Source organism: Sander lucioperca, chromosome 2 (assembly GCF_008315115.2).
Source record: "Sander lucioperca isolate FBNREF2018 chromosome 2, SLUC_FBN_1.2, whole genome shotgun sequence".
NCBI lineage: Eukaryota > Metazoa > Chordata > Actinopteri > Perciformes > Percidae > Sander > Sander lucioperca.
Genome location: NC_050174.1, coordinates 46,086,117 through 46,104,860, shown reverse-complemented (window position 1 = coordinate 46,104,860; position 18,744 = coordinate 46,086,117). Strand labels below are relative to the sequence as shown.

General features: G+C 40.5%; 1 protein-coding gene across 1 annotated transcript in view; it reads right to left on the bottom strand.

The window, feature by feature from the left end:
* Window positions 1–4,272: 4,272 nt before the first annotated feature.
* The window catches only part of vamp8 (vesicle-associated membrane protein 8 (endobrevin)), a 15,570-nt gene continuing 1,098 nt past the window's right edge, over window positions 4,273–18,744 (bottom strand). The window contains exons 2-3 of the mRNA XM_031302222.2: window positions 10,345–10,509; window positions 4,273–4,567 (exon numbers count right to left, since the gene is read on the bottom strand). Coding sequence (XP_031158082.1) covers window positions 4,382–4,567; window positions 10,345–10,509 — 351 coding nt within the window. The 3' untranslated portion in view covers window positions 4,273–4,381. The remainder of the gene's footprint in view (window positions 4,568–10,344; window positions 10,510–18,744) is intronic.

The following is an 18,744-nucleotide window of genomic DNA, read 5'->3' as shown; positions in this document are numbered from 1 at the left end:
TTAACCCTTTAACCCTATACTTCCCATATTTTAGTTATAGTTCTGATCCAGTGATTTTGATTTGACAGCTGGGCCACTGATTGGCCAATCGGCCACACCATAGTAACTGTGGGTGTGGTATGATTAAAAAAAGGAAGTTGGAAATTGAAGAGTGGAAAGTTTCGGGAGTCCTAGCTTTAGTTGAGAACAACCATCTAGTCATCCTGTCTCATCATATTTGATATAATTTAAGAAACCATCAGTATTATTTATTTCCCCTGATTCACACACATGCTACATTAGCCTACAATGTTTTGGTAGGGTCATAAAGATTTATTTCTACGGGTAGGAAATTTGAGTTTAATTATTATTTTCAAACAACAAACACATGGGGCCTGGATCCACAACAAAGGAACAAAGGTGTGTTAATACCACTCTTCTATTGCTGGGGCAGTGACTATAATTTTGAAACGAAATAGCCACTACAAGCATGTCTCCATGGATGGCAATGTCGGTCTGTCCGTCAGTCGGTTTGTTCACCACTTTTGTCCAGACTGAAAACTCAAATGTACTGTATGGTTTGAGTTGAAATGTGTACAGATGGCCATGGGCCCCAGAGGGAGAATCCACCAGTGACTTTGGTGACCCCCTGACTTTTCATCTAATGCTACCAGCAGGTTGACAATTTCTTGACTATCTCGATATCATTTTGATGGATTGCCATGCAATTTTGGACATTCATAGTCCCTACAGAATGAACTGAAATGACTTTGGTGAAGTATATATTTACGTGTGCACCACTTTGCAAGATTGTCAATTTCCTGTCATCCTTGGTGCATTCCCACCTGTACTTGGAGCTGTCCACTTGCGATCGGATTTTAATACCAGGTGGAAACGGGGTGTGACAGTGGGCGGCCCTCTGGAGGTAAAGTAGACCTGACAGCTGACTCTTTGTGTTGAGGAGATCAAAGCGAGCATAACAGGTGTAACTCTCATCTGGCAACTTGGCCTCACACATAATGGAGGCGCTCCTGGTTTTGAAGCCTGATATTCTGGACCGCCTGCCACGTCTTTGGTGTTGTTGGTGTTGTGGTCTCTCTCCAGTCTCTCCTGATGCCTCCGTTTTGACAGTTTTTTTTGTTGTTGGGGCTTTTATGGCCTTTAATTGACAGGATAGCTTGAAGACAGGAAAGGGCAGAGAAAGGGGGGGGTGGGACGATATGCAGCAAAGGGCCGCAGGTCAGATTTAAACCCTGACTGCTGACAAGGGCTCTAGCACTTGGCCATGCTGTATACTTCCTTGTCACCTGACCAAAAGGCAGCTTTTTGGGCTCTGGACAGGGCCCTGGCCTATCGCCTCTCCATTTATCCAGGCTCTCTGGTTGGAGAATAAATGGAAGTGCAACTCCTTCTGTTATGAATTAGTATCTTTAAAGTTAAATGTCCTTTTCTGTGAGGTGTTTACAATATTTTGTATTCCCCGTAACAGCGGTGGAAGAAAAGTTTTAGACCGATTGCCTAGAATAAAGCAGTTATCAGATGTTATCAGAGTCAAGTGCAACGTCTTGCTATTGCTTAGCTGTGTTAGTACTAAACCTGTGAATAAACTAAACGGAAATTTAGAGTGAGAGAAAATGTGTCATGTTGCACTAAGAACTGTGAAAAGCATCACCTCTGACCTACTTCCTCAAGTCTCAGATAGCAGCACTCTATCTCCATCTTGTGGCTCTTTAACAAACAGCAAAGGAGGGGACATGATCACAACAGAGCAGAGGTAAATATTATTTATTTCATTTATTCATATCAGACCATTTAAAACATTAAACACCATAAGTCATCAGAATAAGACCTTGAGGATTCTGCTAATCAAACATCCAGATGCATCACAGGTCAGCTGAGCAGGATTATGTTATTTCATCTGTTTTGAGAATGTGGATTCAACAGGACCAGAGTTCTAGACAGAGACAGACCTGCTGCAGCTGAAGCCTGCAGGAACAGAAATGTGATGTCAATGTCCTCACACACAGCCTTAATCACATCAGGATGAGCCAGTGAACAGGCAAAGAGATTAGGACTACTGCACCCCAGAGCCTTGTAACAAAAACACACAATGGAGAATTTGTATAAAATATACCTACTGCACTTACAGAAAATGATTAACAGCAGAGTAATTGAACTGTACCATTTTACGATTAATCAGTCTGGATTATCCGTTTATATATATATATATATATATATATATATATATATGGAAATCATGTGCAGCTTTTATTGGTTCATTTTTGATTAAAAAAGAAAGATGACATGAAGCATTAAATAAATAGCCTCTAAAGAAACAAGATACTTTCATTTAACAACATTTGGTTAAAGGCTGTTGCAAATATACATACAGGTTTGACTATGTTGACTATTTACAGTCCAGAATGGGAATCATTTTTGACCTATTTGAATCTAAACTGGTCCTGTAACAGCAGACGGAGGTGGGGAGGCGAGCTTGTATTCGGAAAGAAGTTTTCCTAGTCATAAGCTGTGACTGTGGGGGCCTATTGGTTGCCATGGAGCCAGCAGGGGGAAGCCGTAGAGGGGCTGTAACTGTAAATGATCGCTCTCAGCTGGTTGGCTGGAAGAGCCTGATCCTCCAAAACTACAAGCGTGGGAACAGACCATAAACAGCTGAACCTATTGGTTTGTTTGTTTATTGAATCAAAGTACCAAAGCCTGACATTTAAACTGCAATACCTCTAGAGTTAAAAAAAAAAAAAAAAAAAAACACAGCAAGGAAAAAAGGAACATGATCTGTTTAAAAAATACTAATGATACTGCAGAGCACAACTGTACAAAGCTATAATCTTCCCTTCTAAAGGACAAGGCATTGCTGTGGAGTAGAAAAACCTTTAATCTTCAGGTCCCGTCATCAGTTAAATTGTATAGCCTTAATCAAATGACGTAGCCAGTGGTGTCCCAGCTCACCGTTTGGAAACTCAACGCAGTTCAGGGATTCTTGTGAATAACAGTTGCTTCCTAGTCTACATCCACGGCGTTCCACCTCCAAGATGGCGCTCGTTCTGCCGGAAATGCCGCCGGATGTCTCTCTTTTCGGGTGTCCGTATTCGGATGTCCCGTTACCTTCCGCTTTCTTTGCGTTGTAATTCTAAACTCCGGTGGATTTATGAGGACTATGGTTAACTGCTCCTCAGATCTCTGCAGGGTAAATCCAGACAGCTAGCTAGACTATCTGTCTAATCTGAGTTTTCTGTTGCACGACTAAAACATCTTTTGAACGTACACGTTCCACCAAAACAAGTTCCTTCCCGAGGCTATTTTGCAGCGGCACCGGGGCTCCACTCAGTGCTAAGCACCGTTCAAGACGATTGTGATTGGTTTAAAGAAATGCCAATAAACCAGAGCACGTTTTGCTCCCATCCTGGAATGCTGTGTGGACTCGCCAGACCCTCCTCTGCAGCGCTGTGGAGGAAGATCTGGCAAAGTGAGACTAGTTGTTTCCTAATCTTTGACTGTGTACTATTCTCTACTCAAACATGAGCCCTCAACACCAATAAGGAGCTAGTTACAGTACATTTGAAAGAACTACAGCAGTGCTAAGTGTACACATTCAATAAACAGACTAATTTAAAAAAGGAATTTCTATGGATGATTGCTTATTCTAGATTGTCGAACTACAAAGAAACTGTAAGCACTTTGAAAAGAAATAAGCCCACAAATAGTAACATGCATATCCAATACACAATTCAGCCCTTCATTAAATAAAGTGTGACCTAAAACTGTTACAGATTTGTGTGTGGTAGGTTTGTCCAATGACAGCGAAAACACAATTTCTTTTAGAAACTGCATTTTTTCAGCTTATAAACTATCCAACCTGCCTTCTGTAAAGGTGCACTTAAGTGAGAACATTCAAGACAAACATAATGTCTAGTAAAGAGACCGGAGAAATCCACATTCATTACTTTCATCTACGCAAATTAAAGTGACTTCCTCTTTGCCAGGGTGAAAAAGCCATGGGTGGTAATACACAAAGAGGAACTGACGTGGTGATATGAAGCATCCTCTGAGAACAGAGACAGACCTTAGACCTCCTAGACACTTTTGTTTAATTTCTCACAAATTTTGCAAATGGCTAAGCTTAAATTGTGTTTAAGGGTCTCAAAGGCTTATGTGCCAAATCAAGTTCCTTAAACCGAAGCATGAAGTTGTTGAATTCTAATAAAAGCATGACGTTAACCAGTGGAAACTAACTTAGAAGTAATAAAGGTTTCACCAGACTGCAATTATTTGCTTTAGTCTATATATTACTTTGTATAATGTGCAATAAGAATGGGTTTGTTTATGATTGTATATACATTGTGTGTGTGTGTGTGTGTGTGTGTGTGTGTGTGTCTCTCTCTTATGGCTTGATGGTGGGAGGAACTACAGGAGGCGCAGAGGCACTGACAGGGATGACTCCGGTGGCCAGCAGGATGATGATGAGCACGATGATGAGGACGACCACCACGATGACCACGATCATCTTTACGTTCTTCCACCAGTAGGTGCGAGCCACTTTATGAGACGTCTGCTTGAAGTGCTGAGCCTGAGCAGGGAGGGAGACGAGACAATACAATTAGGGGTGTAAGAAAAAATGCAATATTGTTTTATTTATTTATTTTTTTTAATTTCATTTATTTTTTTAGTTTACGTTCAAAAATATTCATGTAAGACAGTGGTTCACGTTAATGTTGTGTTTAAACCCACTACCGCTAGATGGCTATGCTGAGACGCACCACTAGTGTCCTTGCCTAACAGTGCCTAACAGTGCCTGACTTTTTGCTAGAAGCTAACAATGTAGCTATGGCTGAACTTTGGCCTACTTCAGCATATAAAAATTTGCTCACTAAGAACCTGTGAGCCACAATCCCATACTGGCACTTTGATTTTCTGTGTACTGAATTGTTTACCTAAAGTAAACTTCTTTTGACTTTTATGCACATCATGTCTTTTTTTAAATATTAGTTTTTCTAAAATTACACTTAAAAAAAAATCCCAATATAGCGCCTTAATGCACAGTATCGAAATATATTGCAATATATTGAATCGTAACCCATGTATCATGATACGTATCGCATCGCCAGATTCTTGCCAATGCACAGCCCTAAATACAATGAAGCAACACGTTTATTGTTTTTGCTCTAACCGTCACTAGCGAGTGACGTATCTGCCTGCCAAAGACTTTTGAAGTCGACATGGAAGCTGCAGTAGTGGTAGTCTCACTTTGCCAGACCTTCCTCCACAGCGCTGCGAAGGAGGGTCTGGCTAGTCCACACAGCATTCCGGGATGGGAGAAGAACGTGCAATGGTTTATTGGCATTTCTTTAAACCAATCACAATCGTCATGGGCGCGTCATGGGCTCTGCCGCGGCACAGCGGCAGAGCCACGGTGCCGCTGCAAAATAGCCTTGGGAAGGAACTTGTGTACGCTCAAAGGTTGTTTTAGTCGTGCAACAGAAAACTCAGATTGGACTAGCTAGCTGTCTGAATTTACCCTGCAGAGATCTGAGAAGCAGTTAACCATAGTCCTCATAAATCGACCAGAGTTTAAAATTTTAACAAAAAGAAAGCGGAAGGTAACGGACATCCGGCCGAAAAGAGTGAGATCCGGCGGAATTTCTGGCAGCAACGGAGCAATCCCGGAAGTGGAACATCTTGGATATAGACTACAGTAGTGGTTGCTAGGTGCAGTTAACTTAAAGCTATAGTGCGTAGATTCTTTCTCTCCATTAGGAATTCTAAGTAATGACAACAACACTGTTGGCGCGTCCACATGACACCCCCACCCCTCATCCACATAGTTGCTAGTAGCCAAGGAGGACACAGAGGATTAAAAAAAAAAAAAAAAAACATGACGGACTCTTCAGAAGAGGTAATTATCTTCAATCGAGCTTCTGTGCGCAAAAGTCGCCGGACGACACAATCTTCTGAACATACATACTGAGACATACAGAGAGAGTTGTGTGGAGCCGATAGTCTTAATTAGTTTTGTATCAACTCATTTGGCAATGGCTTGAATGTACGTCGGCGAATGACGTTCATTAATATCAAAAAGTTACGCACTAAAGCCTTCACATTTTTCACACGGATTAAAAAAAAAAAAGTCAATTTAAAAGGAATAGTGCAACATTTAGGAAAATAGACCTTTTCGATTTCTTGCTAAGAATTAGATAAGAAGATTGATACCACCCTCATGTCTGTACACTAAATAAATTGCTAGAGCCAGCAGCTGGTTAGCTTAGCTTTACATGTAGACTGGAACTGGGGGAAACAGTTAGCTCGTACAAACCTTGCCAACCAGCACAGCAAATTATCACCTTTACATAGGGCTGGGCAATATATCAATATTATTAGATATTGATATATGAGACTAGATATCGTCTAAGATTTTGGATATCGTCATATCGCTATATGGCATAAGTCTGGATTTTCCTGGTCTAAACTTTATTCTTTAACAAACGGCATTCCTTAATTGTCACATAAACACAGTACAATGTAGTAAAATTTGATTACTGCTTTGGACCATCCTAAGTATTAGGAGCAGTGGATAGCTATACATACATCTGTATAGCTCCGGGGAGCAACTTGGGGTTCAGTGTCTTGCTCAGGGACACTTTGACATGTGGCCAGAGAGTGAATGATCCACCAGCCTTGTGGTTATGGGGCGACCATTCTACCTCCAAGCCACAAGTCACCCATTACAGTAAAGAGATGTAATTTTCTGAAATCATAAGACTGTTCTAGCTGTTCTATTATTTGCCTTTACCCACTTAGTCATTATATCTACATTATTAATGATTATTTATCTAAAATGTCTTTGTGAAAATACTTTGTGAAAAGCACCACTAGTCAACCCTACAATATCGTTGCAATATTGACATTGATGTATTTGATCCAGAATATTGTGATGTTTTAGTTTCTCCATTTCGCCCAGCCCTACCTTTACACATCATTTTGTACGGATAAAACAACAAGATATAATGTATTTATTGGTTAGCTTTTGTTGCCTTAGGGGAGGTAAACAGATTGTGTTACTTTTGGACGGAGCCATGCTAGCGGTTTGCTTGTCACCATTTTTGTTGCTTTTTTCCAGGTAGGTATGTAGGTGGCTAGCTAGCTAGCTAGCTAGCTAGCTAGCTATGTAGGAAGATTATTTGACTCTCCCTGAGGTTGTACATAGACACGTTCAATCACAGGTCATTGATAATGGCTCCTTTGTTCATATCTGCTATTGTGCCTGCTGGTTCCCTGCCATGGCTTACTGGCACAGCTAAATAGAGCGGAGCCATTTTTAATGTTATTAGATACAGCTGACAAAATGTCTGCTGTGAGAAAGGTCAGTTGTGTGAGACAGCAGGAGGTTGTATGTTTTGTCGCGGTGCTTCAGATGTGTGATCATTCCCTGAGAAACAACATTACCTGGACTAAAAAAGAATTAAAGGTTGTGTACTTTTACAGACAGTGGCCACTTCTTCGCCTATGATGAGCAATAAGCCTTTTTCATTGCAGACATTTGGATGTGTCATATGTGTACCTAATGTCATTAATAATGACTGCATTCCAGTTTAAGGGTAACTTTGGTTTGTTAAACCTGGACCCTATTTTCTTATGTTTTTGTGTCTAAGTGGCTGATGGGAACAACAATCTTTGACATTGGTCCAGTATTGCTGCAGTCGGCAGAAGCGAAACGAGTTACAATGTAAGTTATTGAGCAATTGCGCACCTTCAATTTACGTCCATAAAAGTGCTTGTTTTGCCACTGACTGACATGCTCGGGTTATTATTTTAAGTGTCTGACAACATTATGGAAAGGATTCCTACAGAGGTCGACCTTTTCTATTAAAGAGTAAGATCCCTTTTTTAAACATAAAAAATATGTGAAAATGCTATCGCTAAACCCACCCTCTATGTAAAAAAACAGTAACTTTATCATCATAAAATACACAAAGTCGACAGACGTAAAATAAAACGATGAAAAGCCGTCTTGGTTCGTATTTGCAGTTTTCCAACAATCACCTCTCTGGTCCAGTTAAAATAAACAATAAACATAATGTACGGATTTCCGTGTGAAAATATGTTGGCTATATACACGCTAAAAGTAGTGTTTATTTAAATGGAGTCTGGTGGGTTTAGCGATAGCAATCTCGGAGCGGTTTCTGGTTAAACAAAGAGGATTTTATGCTGCGTTTCAGACACAATTTTTAACCCGTAAGTTACGACTTCAAGTCACGACTCACAACTTGGTAGCGTTCCAGGGTTCAGGTTAAGCTACCTAACATTAAGCGATTTCTAGTTGGCGACATATTTTGGGCTTCATTTAATAAACCTAACATGTAGTAGTACACAATCATATGTGTATTGTGTTGATTACAATGTGCGGAATTATTTTACGTTGCCTATTTATGTCTATTTATTTCTATTTCTCACCGTTAATCACCAGCGTCTGTACAGCATCAACAGGGGGTCACCAATGTTGTGTACGTATGTGAGACGTCAAAAATTGTAACTGGCAGTACAACGATCTGGTACGTGTTCACGGGTAGTAAGGTTGACTGCCATTGCAGGGCACTTTCATGGGTAGAAAGTTGTGAAAACACAAGTTACGCCTGGAACGCAGCATTACTCTTTTAAATGAGTGATGATCAGTAGCAAAAACAGCACTTTTAGCAGACAAAATTGATGATGCACATTTGCCCTAAAGGGTTAAATTAGAGCCATCGTTAATGTTATCAGTTCCACCTGTACTTTTCCTGCTTTGCCAACGTCTACCATGAAGAAGGTGTGTGCAGCCTGTGCAGTGAGGCATTTTTGTTGGGTTAATGAGCTTAATCAGCTAACGAGGTGCAGCTGGAACAATGCCTCACTAAGAAGAGCTTTATTCAAAGTTTGCATCAGAGCAAGAGAAAGGCCACACTTAGTCAGGTTCATTTGTGTTCTGTAATGTCTTAAATCTTACTTAACTGACTTGTTATACTGGTTTAGCCGATAGTTATCACTGAGGTCATTGACTATGTTTACACGCACATAATATTCCGGTTTTTGCCCTTATCCGAAAAAGACAATATTCTGACTAAGCTGTTTATGGCTAATGAAAGCGAATATTCCACTAATATTCCTGTTTACATGCAGCTGTGCAAAATAGGATTTTTTTTTAAAGTTTTCCCACCGGTGGCAGACTTGTTCGACCGAGCGAGCAAAGCCTCCCTCTTTCATTCCTTCAATCACCTTCTTACAAAAGGTCAGTCTTTCAATGTTTGTGCATATCCTAAAACCTGTTGATATCCAAGTCTTTCATAATGTTTAAAAGTAGCTGTGTTGCTCATTCTTTTCTTTTGGCCATGCATCTCTACCGCAGCCCTGCAAACTGTTGGCTAGTTGGTTTGTGTACAACAACCATAGCAACGCACAGGGCTCACCGTAAGCCGTTAACAGGCAAGAGGCCATAAACTCCCACAAACTGCTGTAAAACCCCTGATTCTGATGTCCAAAGAATGCTTCTAGAACCTGAATAACACCAGCATATCCCACGTGTCTTAATCAGAAAAATGCAATAATCGGAAAAAAAGGCCTTATTCTGAATATCCAAACAGAATATGCTGCCGTATCAAATTCGGAATATTGTCATATATGGAATTATAGTAGAATATTATGCTGCGTTCCAGACACAATTTTTAGCCCGTAAGTTACGACTTCAAGTCACGACTTATGACTTGGTAGTGTTCCAGGGTTCAGGTTAGGCTACCTAACGTTAACGTTAGCTAGCGGCTACCTAACGCTGACGTTAGCTAGCGGCTACCTAACGCTGACGTTAGCTAGCGCTAGCTGATGCTAGCGATTTCTAGTCTGCAACATATTTTGGGCTTCATTTAATAAACATAACCTGTAGTAGTACACAATCGTATGTGTATTGTTTTTGATTACAATGTGCAGAATTACTTTACATTGCCTATTCATGCCTATTTATTTATATTTATCACCGTTAATTACTGGCGTCTGTACAGCATCAACAGGGGGTCACCATTGTTGTTTATGTCTGTGACGTCAAAAACTGTAACTGGGAGTACAAGAATCTGGTACTAGTTCACGGGTAGTAAGATACGGGTTTGACTGCCGTTCCAGGGCACTTTCACAGGTAGGAGGTTGTGAAAACACGAGTTACGGGTTGCCTGGAACGCAGCATTAGTGAGCATGTAAACATTCACTGCTTAATAACCTCTTTATTTACAAATTCTTCATACACCGAGGATGCACATACGGGAATATAGTCCACATCTCAACCCACTTTTACACAAATCAAAATAAACTCCTGTGGTAATGACTCACCCCTGCTTGCAGGTCCTCTGACTTGCCCATGAGGTCATCGAGTCTCTCTCCTCGAGCCAGGATCCGGTCTACATTCTGCGTCATGATGTCTTTCACTCCATCTACTTGATCCCTCAAGGTCTTCACCTTGTCCTGTGGCTCTGCCGCCGCCGCTCCTCCTCGCTCCTGGGATGGGACAGAAAAAGGAAGTTTAAGAAAATAAGTTGAGGAACAACGTAGAACAACATGTGAGCTGAAATCCATGTCCTAACTTTGTCTTGTAGTTTTTATCAGTGGAAAGAAAAAGCCACTTTTGTTTGACACCACACAACAATGGCAGCACCCATGGAAGTGCATATTGTAAATGCTAAACAGTTAACTAAAAGGCAACGTAAAGTATATTTGCCTGTATTTAAGGAAACAAATATTTATGGAATATTAAGAAACATTTCCAAGTATAAAAGTGCCGTAAAATAAAATGTATAATGCATTTTTCCTCCTCTACGGTTTATATATGCAAGGAGGCTCCACTGCTGAGAGATCATTGAGTGTAACGTTACACTTGCCAAAGAAACATTAATTTGAAAATGGTCAGCCAAGTTTTTCATTTACGTTTGGCGTCTAACACCTGAAACGCTTGGAGGTTGAAAGTTGGGACATTCCAACTGGGAAATTCTGACCTCTGACTGGAACGCAGCATAGGTAGAGCTTTTGATACTGCGTATAGACTACAGCATCCTCGTAGACAGGCTGAGGCAGTGGATAAGTGTCTCGCAGCTTTGGATTCATTCATCTGCTCCTTGACGTGTACCTCACTTATTGGATCAATTCCTTTTTCTTTGCACATAACTGCCTCTAGGTCACACAATCATGTAAAGGCTAATGCCCGACGAGGTGTCCGTTATCAGGAATTAATGGAAGACGGGGAGGCAGGGTGCAAAATTAACTTTTTCGTCCACCAGCCAAATGGCAAGTGAATGCTCACATTTTACCAGCCACTCAATAGATTACCATTGGGGTTTTTTTTGACTGGTGAGTGAAGCAAATCTACCAGGTACTTGCATATTTTACCAGCATTTGGCTGGTAGATGGGGCTAATTTTGGACCCTGCGGGGAGGCCAGAAACATCTGACGCCCAGTCCATACATTCCTTATTATGGACAGCACAAAGGGCATTATCCCGCTTATACCATGGTCACTGGCCAAAGAAAAAAAAAAAAAAAAAAAAGAGCATAGATTTATATTTGTATGCGTTTTGCAATCAAAATCTAAAGTTTTTCACAAGCACTTTCCCTGGTAACAGCTGAGGTTTTTTTTCCAACCGACAGCGGACTTGTTCTACCGTGCGGAACTAAAATCTGAATACTATAAAATGCTATAAAAATTTGGAAAATTGTCATTCGGAATAATAGTGGAATATTAGTGTGCATGTAAATGAGTTCACTGCTTACTAACCTCTTTATTTACAAATTCACCGTACACCAAGGACGCATCGGACAACCATTACACTTAAACTACTTAGGTTAACATGTTTTAATGGAAACCATGCAGGCAAATCAGAATCAAATATTCCCCCATATTAATGTCTCACAAAACTGAAATCAAAGTGACTGGCCTTTTAAATCTGTTCTTCAGGCTCATTTGTACCATAACACACACACACACACACACACACACACACACACACACACACACACACACACACACACACACACACACACGGCTGGATTCATCTGTATTCATGTTTATAAAGCATTAGATTCTAAGGGAATAAAAATCTAACTATTCCCTATCAGTCTCGTATTTTCAGACAACAATGAGCACGACAGCTGGTGGTGCACTTCAGGCTGCTGCACATGACAGCACAGGCTGCTGGCAGTCAAACCACGCTTCTTACATCACAGCGCGTCTGCACTCAACAGGAAGATAAGATGGGATCTTACAGTCGTGGGTGCGATTTCAAAGCAGAAATGATGCAGTGTTTTTATGTGCAGTGACTCCCATGTAGGGCTGGGCAATAGACCTTTTTCACGGCAGACATGTTGACATGGCATAGTAGGAAAAGCACTCCAAACCATTAATGATGGCTGCATTCCACTTAGGAGAGGCCCTGGTATGGTGCATGCTGACTCACTGAAATAGCTTATTGGGACATTTGATGGAACTGAGCCATCGTTAAGGATTTCAATTTCCGCTGTGTTTTTCCTACTATGACAAGTCAAAATGTCTGCTGTGAAAAAGGTCCATATTTTAATATTATATCGATATCGTGATATGAGACTAGAATCCTAATATCGTTACATGGTAAGTTGTCTTTTCCTGGTTTTAAAGGCTGCATTCCAGTAAAGTGATGTCATTTTCTGAATTTACCAGACTATTCTAGCTGTTCTATTATTTGCCTTTAACCACTTAGTCATTATATCCACATTATGATGGTTATTTTTATAAAATCTAAACGTGAAGATATTTTGTGAAAGCACCAATCGTCAACCTTACAATAGCGTTGCAATATCGTCATCGAGGCGTTTGGTCAAAAATATATCTGATTTTCTCCATATCGCCCAGCCCTACTTCCACGTCCCATGAGCCAGCACCAGGCTGTAAACAAAAAAAACTGTCTCTTGGAAACGGAGCAGGTTTTGCTGCGTCATCTGCTTACCTGTTACTCTCCCCTACCTTCTCTCTCTCTCTCTCTTTTCCTTTTTTTCTTCTATCAAATGTTCCTTTCTTCTTTCTATTATTGCTTTTTTCCTGTATTTTGTCCATCCTCTCCCTTCCTTCACAATTCTCTTATTTATTCTGTTCATTCTTCTCCCTCATCCTTCCCCTTTATTTTCCTTTGGATCTGTTGGTTTAAGCAATCTTCTCATCTAATTCACCTCTCAAAAACAGACTACAGACTTGCTTTTCCTTTTGTCTTATTACCTTTGTGTTTCATTTACCATTTTTTGTTTCTTAATGTCCCCATTAAATCATATATCATCATTTTTATCAGATGCTGTGCGTCTGCATATAATATTATTGGCATTAAAACTGCATTAATACTGTACATTTCAACTAATATTCTTATTTATGCTATTCTTGCATTTAAAAAAAACTTAAATCGTAGATCCCATTTTCAGCATCATTATTTACACTATTATATATTGTAGTATAAATATTGTTACATACTAATTTCTTCTATTTCTCTATGTTTATATTATTTCTATTCTAGAATGGGAACAACTGTAACGTAACCTAATTTCCAGGGGTGGAAGTGACAAGTTACATTTACTCTCGTTACTGTAACAGAGTTGTTCTTTGTGTACTTGAACTTTGAGTATTAAAGTAAAATAAAAATCTGTAATTTTGTCTCCCGGACTTTACATGATGGTGCCCTCTGTTCCCCATAAATACAACAGGTCTGAGTTGATTTGAACGCAGCATAAGTAGGCAAGTGTGCACGTTACAATACTTCCAACTTCACTGTGAGTAATAGATTCAAATGTGAAAAAAAATTCTTAATACAAATATTTGGTTCATTGGCATGCTCCGCCTCTGTGTTAGAGTGCGAATCGGGCCGCATTTTTCTGTTCGAGCCCGGCCCACGTCCGACAGAGCAGTAACCGAGCCCGGCCCGAGCCCAACACATTTAAAATCTCATTTTTTTCCTCAAACTAATGACACATATACGTTTGTAGGAAGGCATTTGGAAATGTCAACAGATGAGCGCATCAGCGCACACGGGGCAACAAGCGCACATTAACACAGGCACGCACCTACATGTGTTCAAATTGCTCAATGCCTTATCGCGTTGATGTGACCGAAACCGACCCGAACATAATTTCTAAATATCTGTCCGAATCCGGCCCGGTTCGGGTATCCATCCTCTACTCTGTGTGGCCAGTTAATGTTAGCAGGTCTTCCGTTGGGCAAGATAAAACTGAAACTGTATGGAATGGTTTATGGAAATGTCAGTGTTTCCATCAATCATTAATGAAATGTAGACTACTGGGAATCCGTGATTAGGAGATAAATGGGAGAGAATTTTTCAATAAAAATCATACTCTCTACACTTGAACAATCTGTCCCCTTCAATTCGGAAATTACGGCTACGCCCCTGGATGTACAAGTTCAAAATACAGAAAAGTACTTTGGAGAAAGGACAACAATGGCGAAAAGGAAGACCAGGAATGTATGGACCGACGACGAAGTGGAACTGTAACTGAAAGGTATGTAAGCCTACCTAACCGGTAAGACTGATGATGTGCATCCTTGCTCCCAAAGGTCTCCGTTTGTGCCCGTCTAGACTACAAAGCAACCCTGGAGTTTTCAAACCAAAACGGTAACAGCCGTGTTTCCAAATGTCTCTGTTTTAGGGGTTCGGAAACATCGGAGTAGTGCAGACTTTAGGCGTAAATGTAGCAAAAGAAATTTGTTTTTAAACCAAAGCGTAGTAGCGTAAATGTAGCGTCAGAGTTAGGGGGTGTAAGAAAAAAAAAAAAAAAAAAATCTATACACTTGAGTATCGCGATATTTTATTTTACAAATAATACTGTATCGATTTTCAAAAGCGCAATATATTTTTTTTTGTTTACGTTCAAAAATATTCACGTAAGACAGTGGTTCACGTTAATGTTGTGTTTAAACCCTCTACCGCTAAATGGCTACGCTGAGACGCACCACTAGCGCCTTACGCACAGTATCAAAATATATTGCAATATATTGTATCGGGACACATGTATCGTGATAATTTTGACTGATCTACTTTCTATTCAAGTACATTTGAACACATTTACCAGTACTTTTACTTGATTACAATATTCTAGTACTCCTACCTCTGCCAATTTCCCACCAGGGATCAAGATGGCGCCGATGTTTCGCGGCTTACCTCTTCTGAGATTGTTGTTTATTTTCCTGTTTATACTACTTGTCACTCGAAATGTGTCACCACTGCTGGTGTATGACCGCCAGACTCTGGCGGACAGTCAAATACGCCGCCGCCTTTCCCGGCGTCCACACACCGGCCTATCTATGGCGTCAGCCCTGCCTTCGACTCTGCAACAGTCGCCGCAGGAGACGCGGCAAGAGAGGCGGAGTTTGTGTCAGGCTCAGAGCTTACCTGGCATCATCCTCCACATGCGATCCGGGGTTAGGGTTTTCTGCGGAGTTCATCGGCTGCAATCTGCGGCGTTCTCCTGTATACAGTTACCGGTGGCTCCAGTCCACTGTACCTGATACCGGACTCTCCCTCTTCCCCAGATAACATTCTCTCTGTGTTCCATTCCACAAGCATGGAAATCCTAGACTGTATTGCCCCTCATCGGATTAAAACTATTAAACCTAAGGCGGACCCCTGGCTAAATGACACCACAAGGGCCCTTAGGCAACACTGCAGACAAGCTGAACGAAGGACAATTTACAAGTATCACTGGGTTTATTAAGGGACAGTCTAGCTGAATACCAGAAGGCTGTGAAGGTGGCGAAGATGCACCATCTCTCTTCTGTCATAGCTAGTAGTTGCCATGAACCAAGAGTGTTATTTAATACTATTAACTCTGTCCTGAATCCATGCACCTTTGCTCCGACAGATGTTTCAATCAGTACATGTGAGAAGTTTCTGTTATTTTATCGACAAAGTAGCATCTGTCAGGCAAACCGCCAGTGCTAATTTTAATGTGTTTGTACCTGCTGCTGTGAGGAATTTAAACCAGTTTCTCTGACGTTGCTTACTGAGGTAGTGCAACACATGAAACCTACCAACTGCCCCTTAGATTGAAGGAGGTTTTTAATAGCACCATTGGGTGGAGTTTATTTACTTTTTTAAATTCTTGTCTTAGTTCAGGTTCTGTCCCAGCTGCCTTTAAAAAATGCTGTGGTCAGGCCCCTACTTAAGAATCCTAATCTTGACCCCACAGTGTTGTCCAATTTTAGACCAGTCTCTCATCTGCCTTTCAAAGGTTTTGGAAAAAGATTTGTAAAACTTTTTACAACAGAACAGAACTTGAACTCTGTTTGAAAAATTTCAATCTGGTTTTAGATCATGTCACAGCACTGAGTCTGCACTAGTTAGAGTACACAACGATATTGCCTTGTCTGTAGATGCTGGGAATCCTACTATTTTACTGCTCTTGGACCTCACAGCGGCTTTTGACACAGTGGACCATGCAGTCCTCCTCTCTCGCCTTGATCATTGTGTAGGCACCCGAGGCTTGGCACTTAAATGCTTTTCTGTCATGATTGGTGACCTCTCCTCGTCAGCTGTTCCTCTCTCTTGTGGGGTACCCCAGGGTTCCATTCTTGGCCCCATTCTGTTTTCTTTATATATGTTGTCTTTAGGGAATATTATAGGCCAGCACAACTTGTCATTTCATTGTTATGCAGATGATTTGCAAATGTATTTGGCTATGAAAGCAAATGAGTGTCGCACTAAACCTGCTAAGTTGTATTAATGATATTAAGTTGTGGCTTTCACAAAACTTTCTTAATTTGAACGAAGATAAAGCTGAGTGTATTATTTTCAGTACTTCAGGCACGCAAAATGGTCCAGCTTTGAGTTTGGGAGCTCTGGCATCATACACTAGGTCAGCTGTCAAAAATGTGGGGGTTACTTTTGATTGCAGCATGAAATTTGACAAGCAGATCAGTAATGTTGTTAGAATGAGCTTTTTCCAGCTTTGTCTCCTGGCTAAAATTAAGCCTTTCCTGAGCAGGCACGACCTAGAAAAGGCTTTTTATGCCTTTATTAGTTCAAGGTTGGATTACTGTAATGCTCTTTATGTTGGTCTGAATCAGACCTCCATCTTACGCCTTCAACTTGTTCAAAATGCTGCTGCTCGCTTTTTAACAAATACATCTAGACGTGCACACATCACTCCTGTTCTCTACACCCTACATTGGCTCCCTGTGCGTTTTAGAATAGATTTTAAGATCTTATTGTTTGTTTTCAAGGCCTTAAATGTTTGAAATTTTAACTGTTGGTCTTCAAATCAGCTGGTTTTAGAAGTCCCAAGGTCATACAAGGTATAAACAGTGGGGTAATCAGGCTTTTGTAGTTGCTGCCCCGAGACTCTGGAACAAGTTACCCTCTGATATTTGCACTATTACGGATGTAGCTCTTTTTAGGTCCAAACTCAAAACCTATTTGTTTAGACTGGCTTTTAATACGTAGTAGTGGTGTGACAATTTCACTTTTCTGATTTTACTGTGTTATTTGTTTCATTCTTTTTATTGTACGATATGTTGTGTTATACTTCATTCCTGATGTAAATCACTTTGGATACCTGCTGGTTGCTGTAAAGTGCTATATAAATACATTTTGATTGATTTGATTGAATAAAGTATTTCTGATTCTGATAAACCAGGCCTTTTCTCTCCCTCTTTTCCCTTTAACAGTGCTAGTAGTTTAGTGAGGCCCACTGAATGGCTGACAGCTATCAAGTATCAACATTCACTGAAAGAGGGAGGCAGAAACATACCCAGCACAAGATGTTCATGCACTGACGGCTACATTAAGTGTCCAATTAAAATATTTGGACTGTTGTAAGCCTTAAAACTGAATTCACCCAACAATGTGTTCCTCTGCTGTGCATAGAAAGTGACTTCGGTCTTCCAGTGAAACTTGACAACTCAAACAAAAGCCTGACGATAAGGCACCTTATTAATACTTTCCTGATACATAAGAAATAAGGAGGATGATACATCAAGGTAGTGATACAAGGAAGTGAGAATGAGATAAATCAAATATTTCCTGTTAAAATGTTTGATTGCGATGGTAAATGGAAAGGATGGATTTCATTTGTCTAGCCACAGTAAATCCCCACAGCTCCTAATCTAGTCAAATGTGAAACAACCCTTATCTGTGAGTGCACACAGGATTTGAATAGAGTAGCCTGCATGCAGTAGGATTTCCCTTTTATCAAGGTACCCGAATTAATGCGGACTAAAACCGACACTAATAAACCGACACTAATAAATGCTGCAGGCTACAGTAAAACTGTCGGTTTAGCTCTTCCCCCCTGTACAGCTTAGTCAGTAAAGTTTAAGTTCAAAGGTTTGCCTGGTCTTTCAAAGAGAGGGAAGGCAATGTTTCAAAACCTCAGAAGTCACCGTTTTTCATTGTTTACCAGAGAAAGCAACAGGTCCATGTTAATCACCTCCAACAGATACTTATTAGACCCCATGGTCCCTCACTGGACAAGCCTTACACTGATGACTGTCAAAGACGACTTGTGTAAGATACATGTTAAAAGTCACATAGCTGTTAATAGCACAGCAGGGAGAGAACATAGGAAAGACACAATTCCGCAAGTCGTCATGAATAAAATGACGGTCACTCAATTATCCTTAAGCTTAGCTACTCCTTGAACATCCTGTGAGACTTCCAAGGTCATTAAGCACTGATAGATGAAGTTAAGTAAAAAATATTCAGCCATATTAACA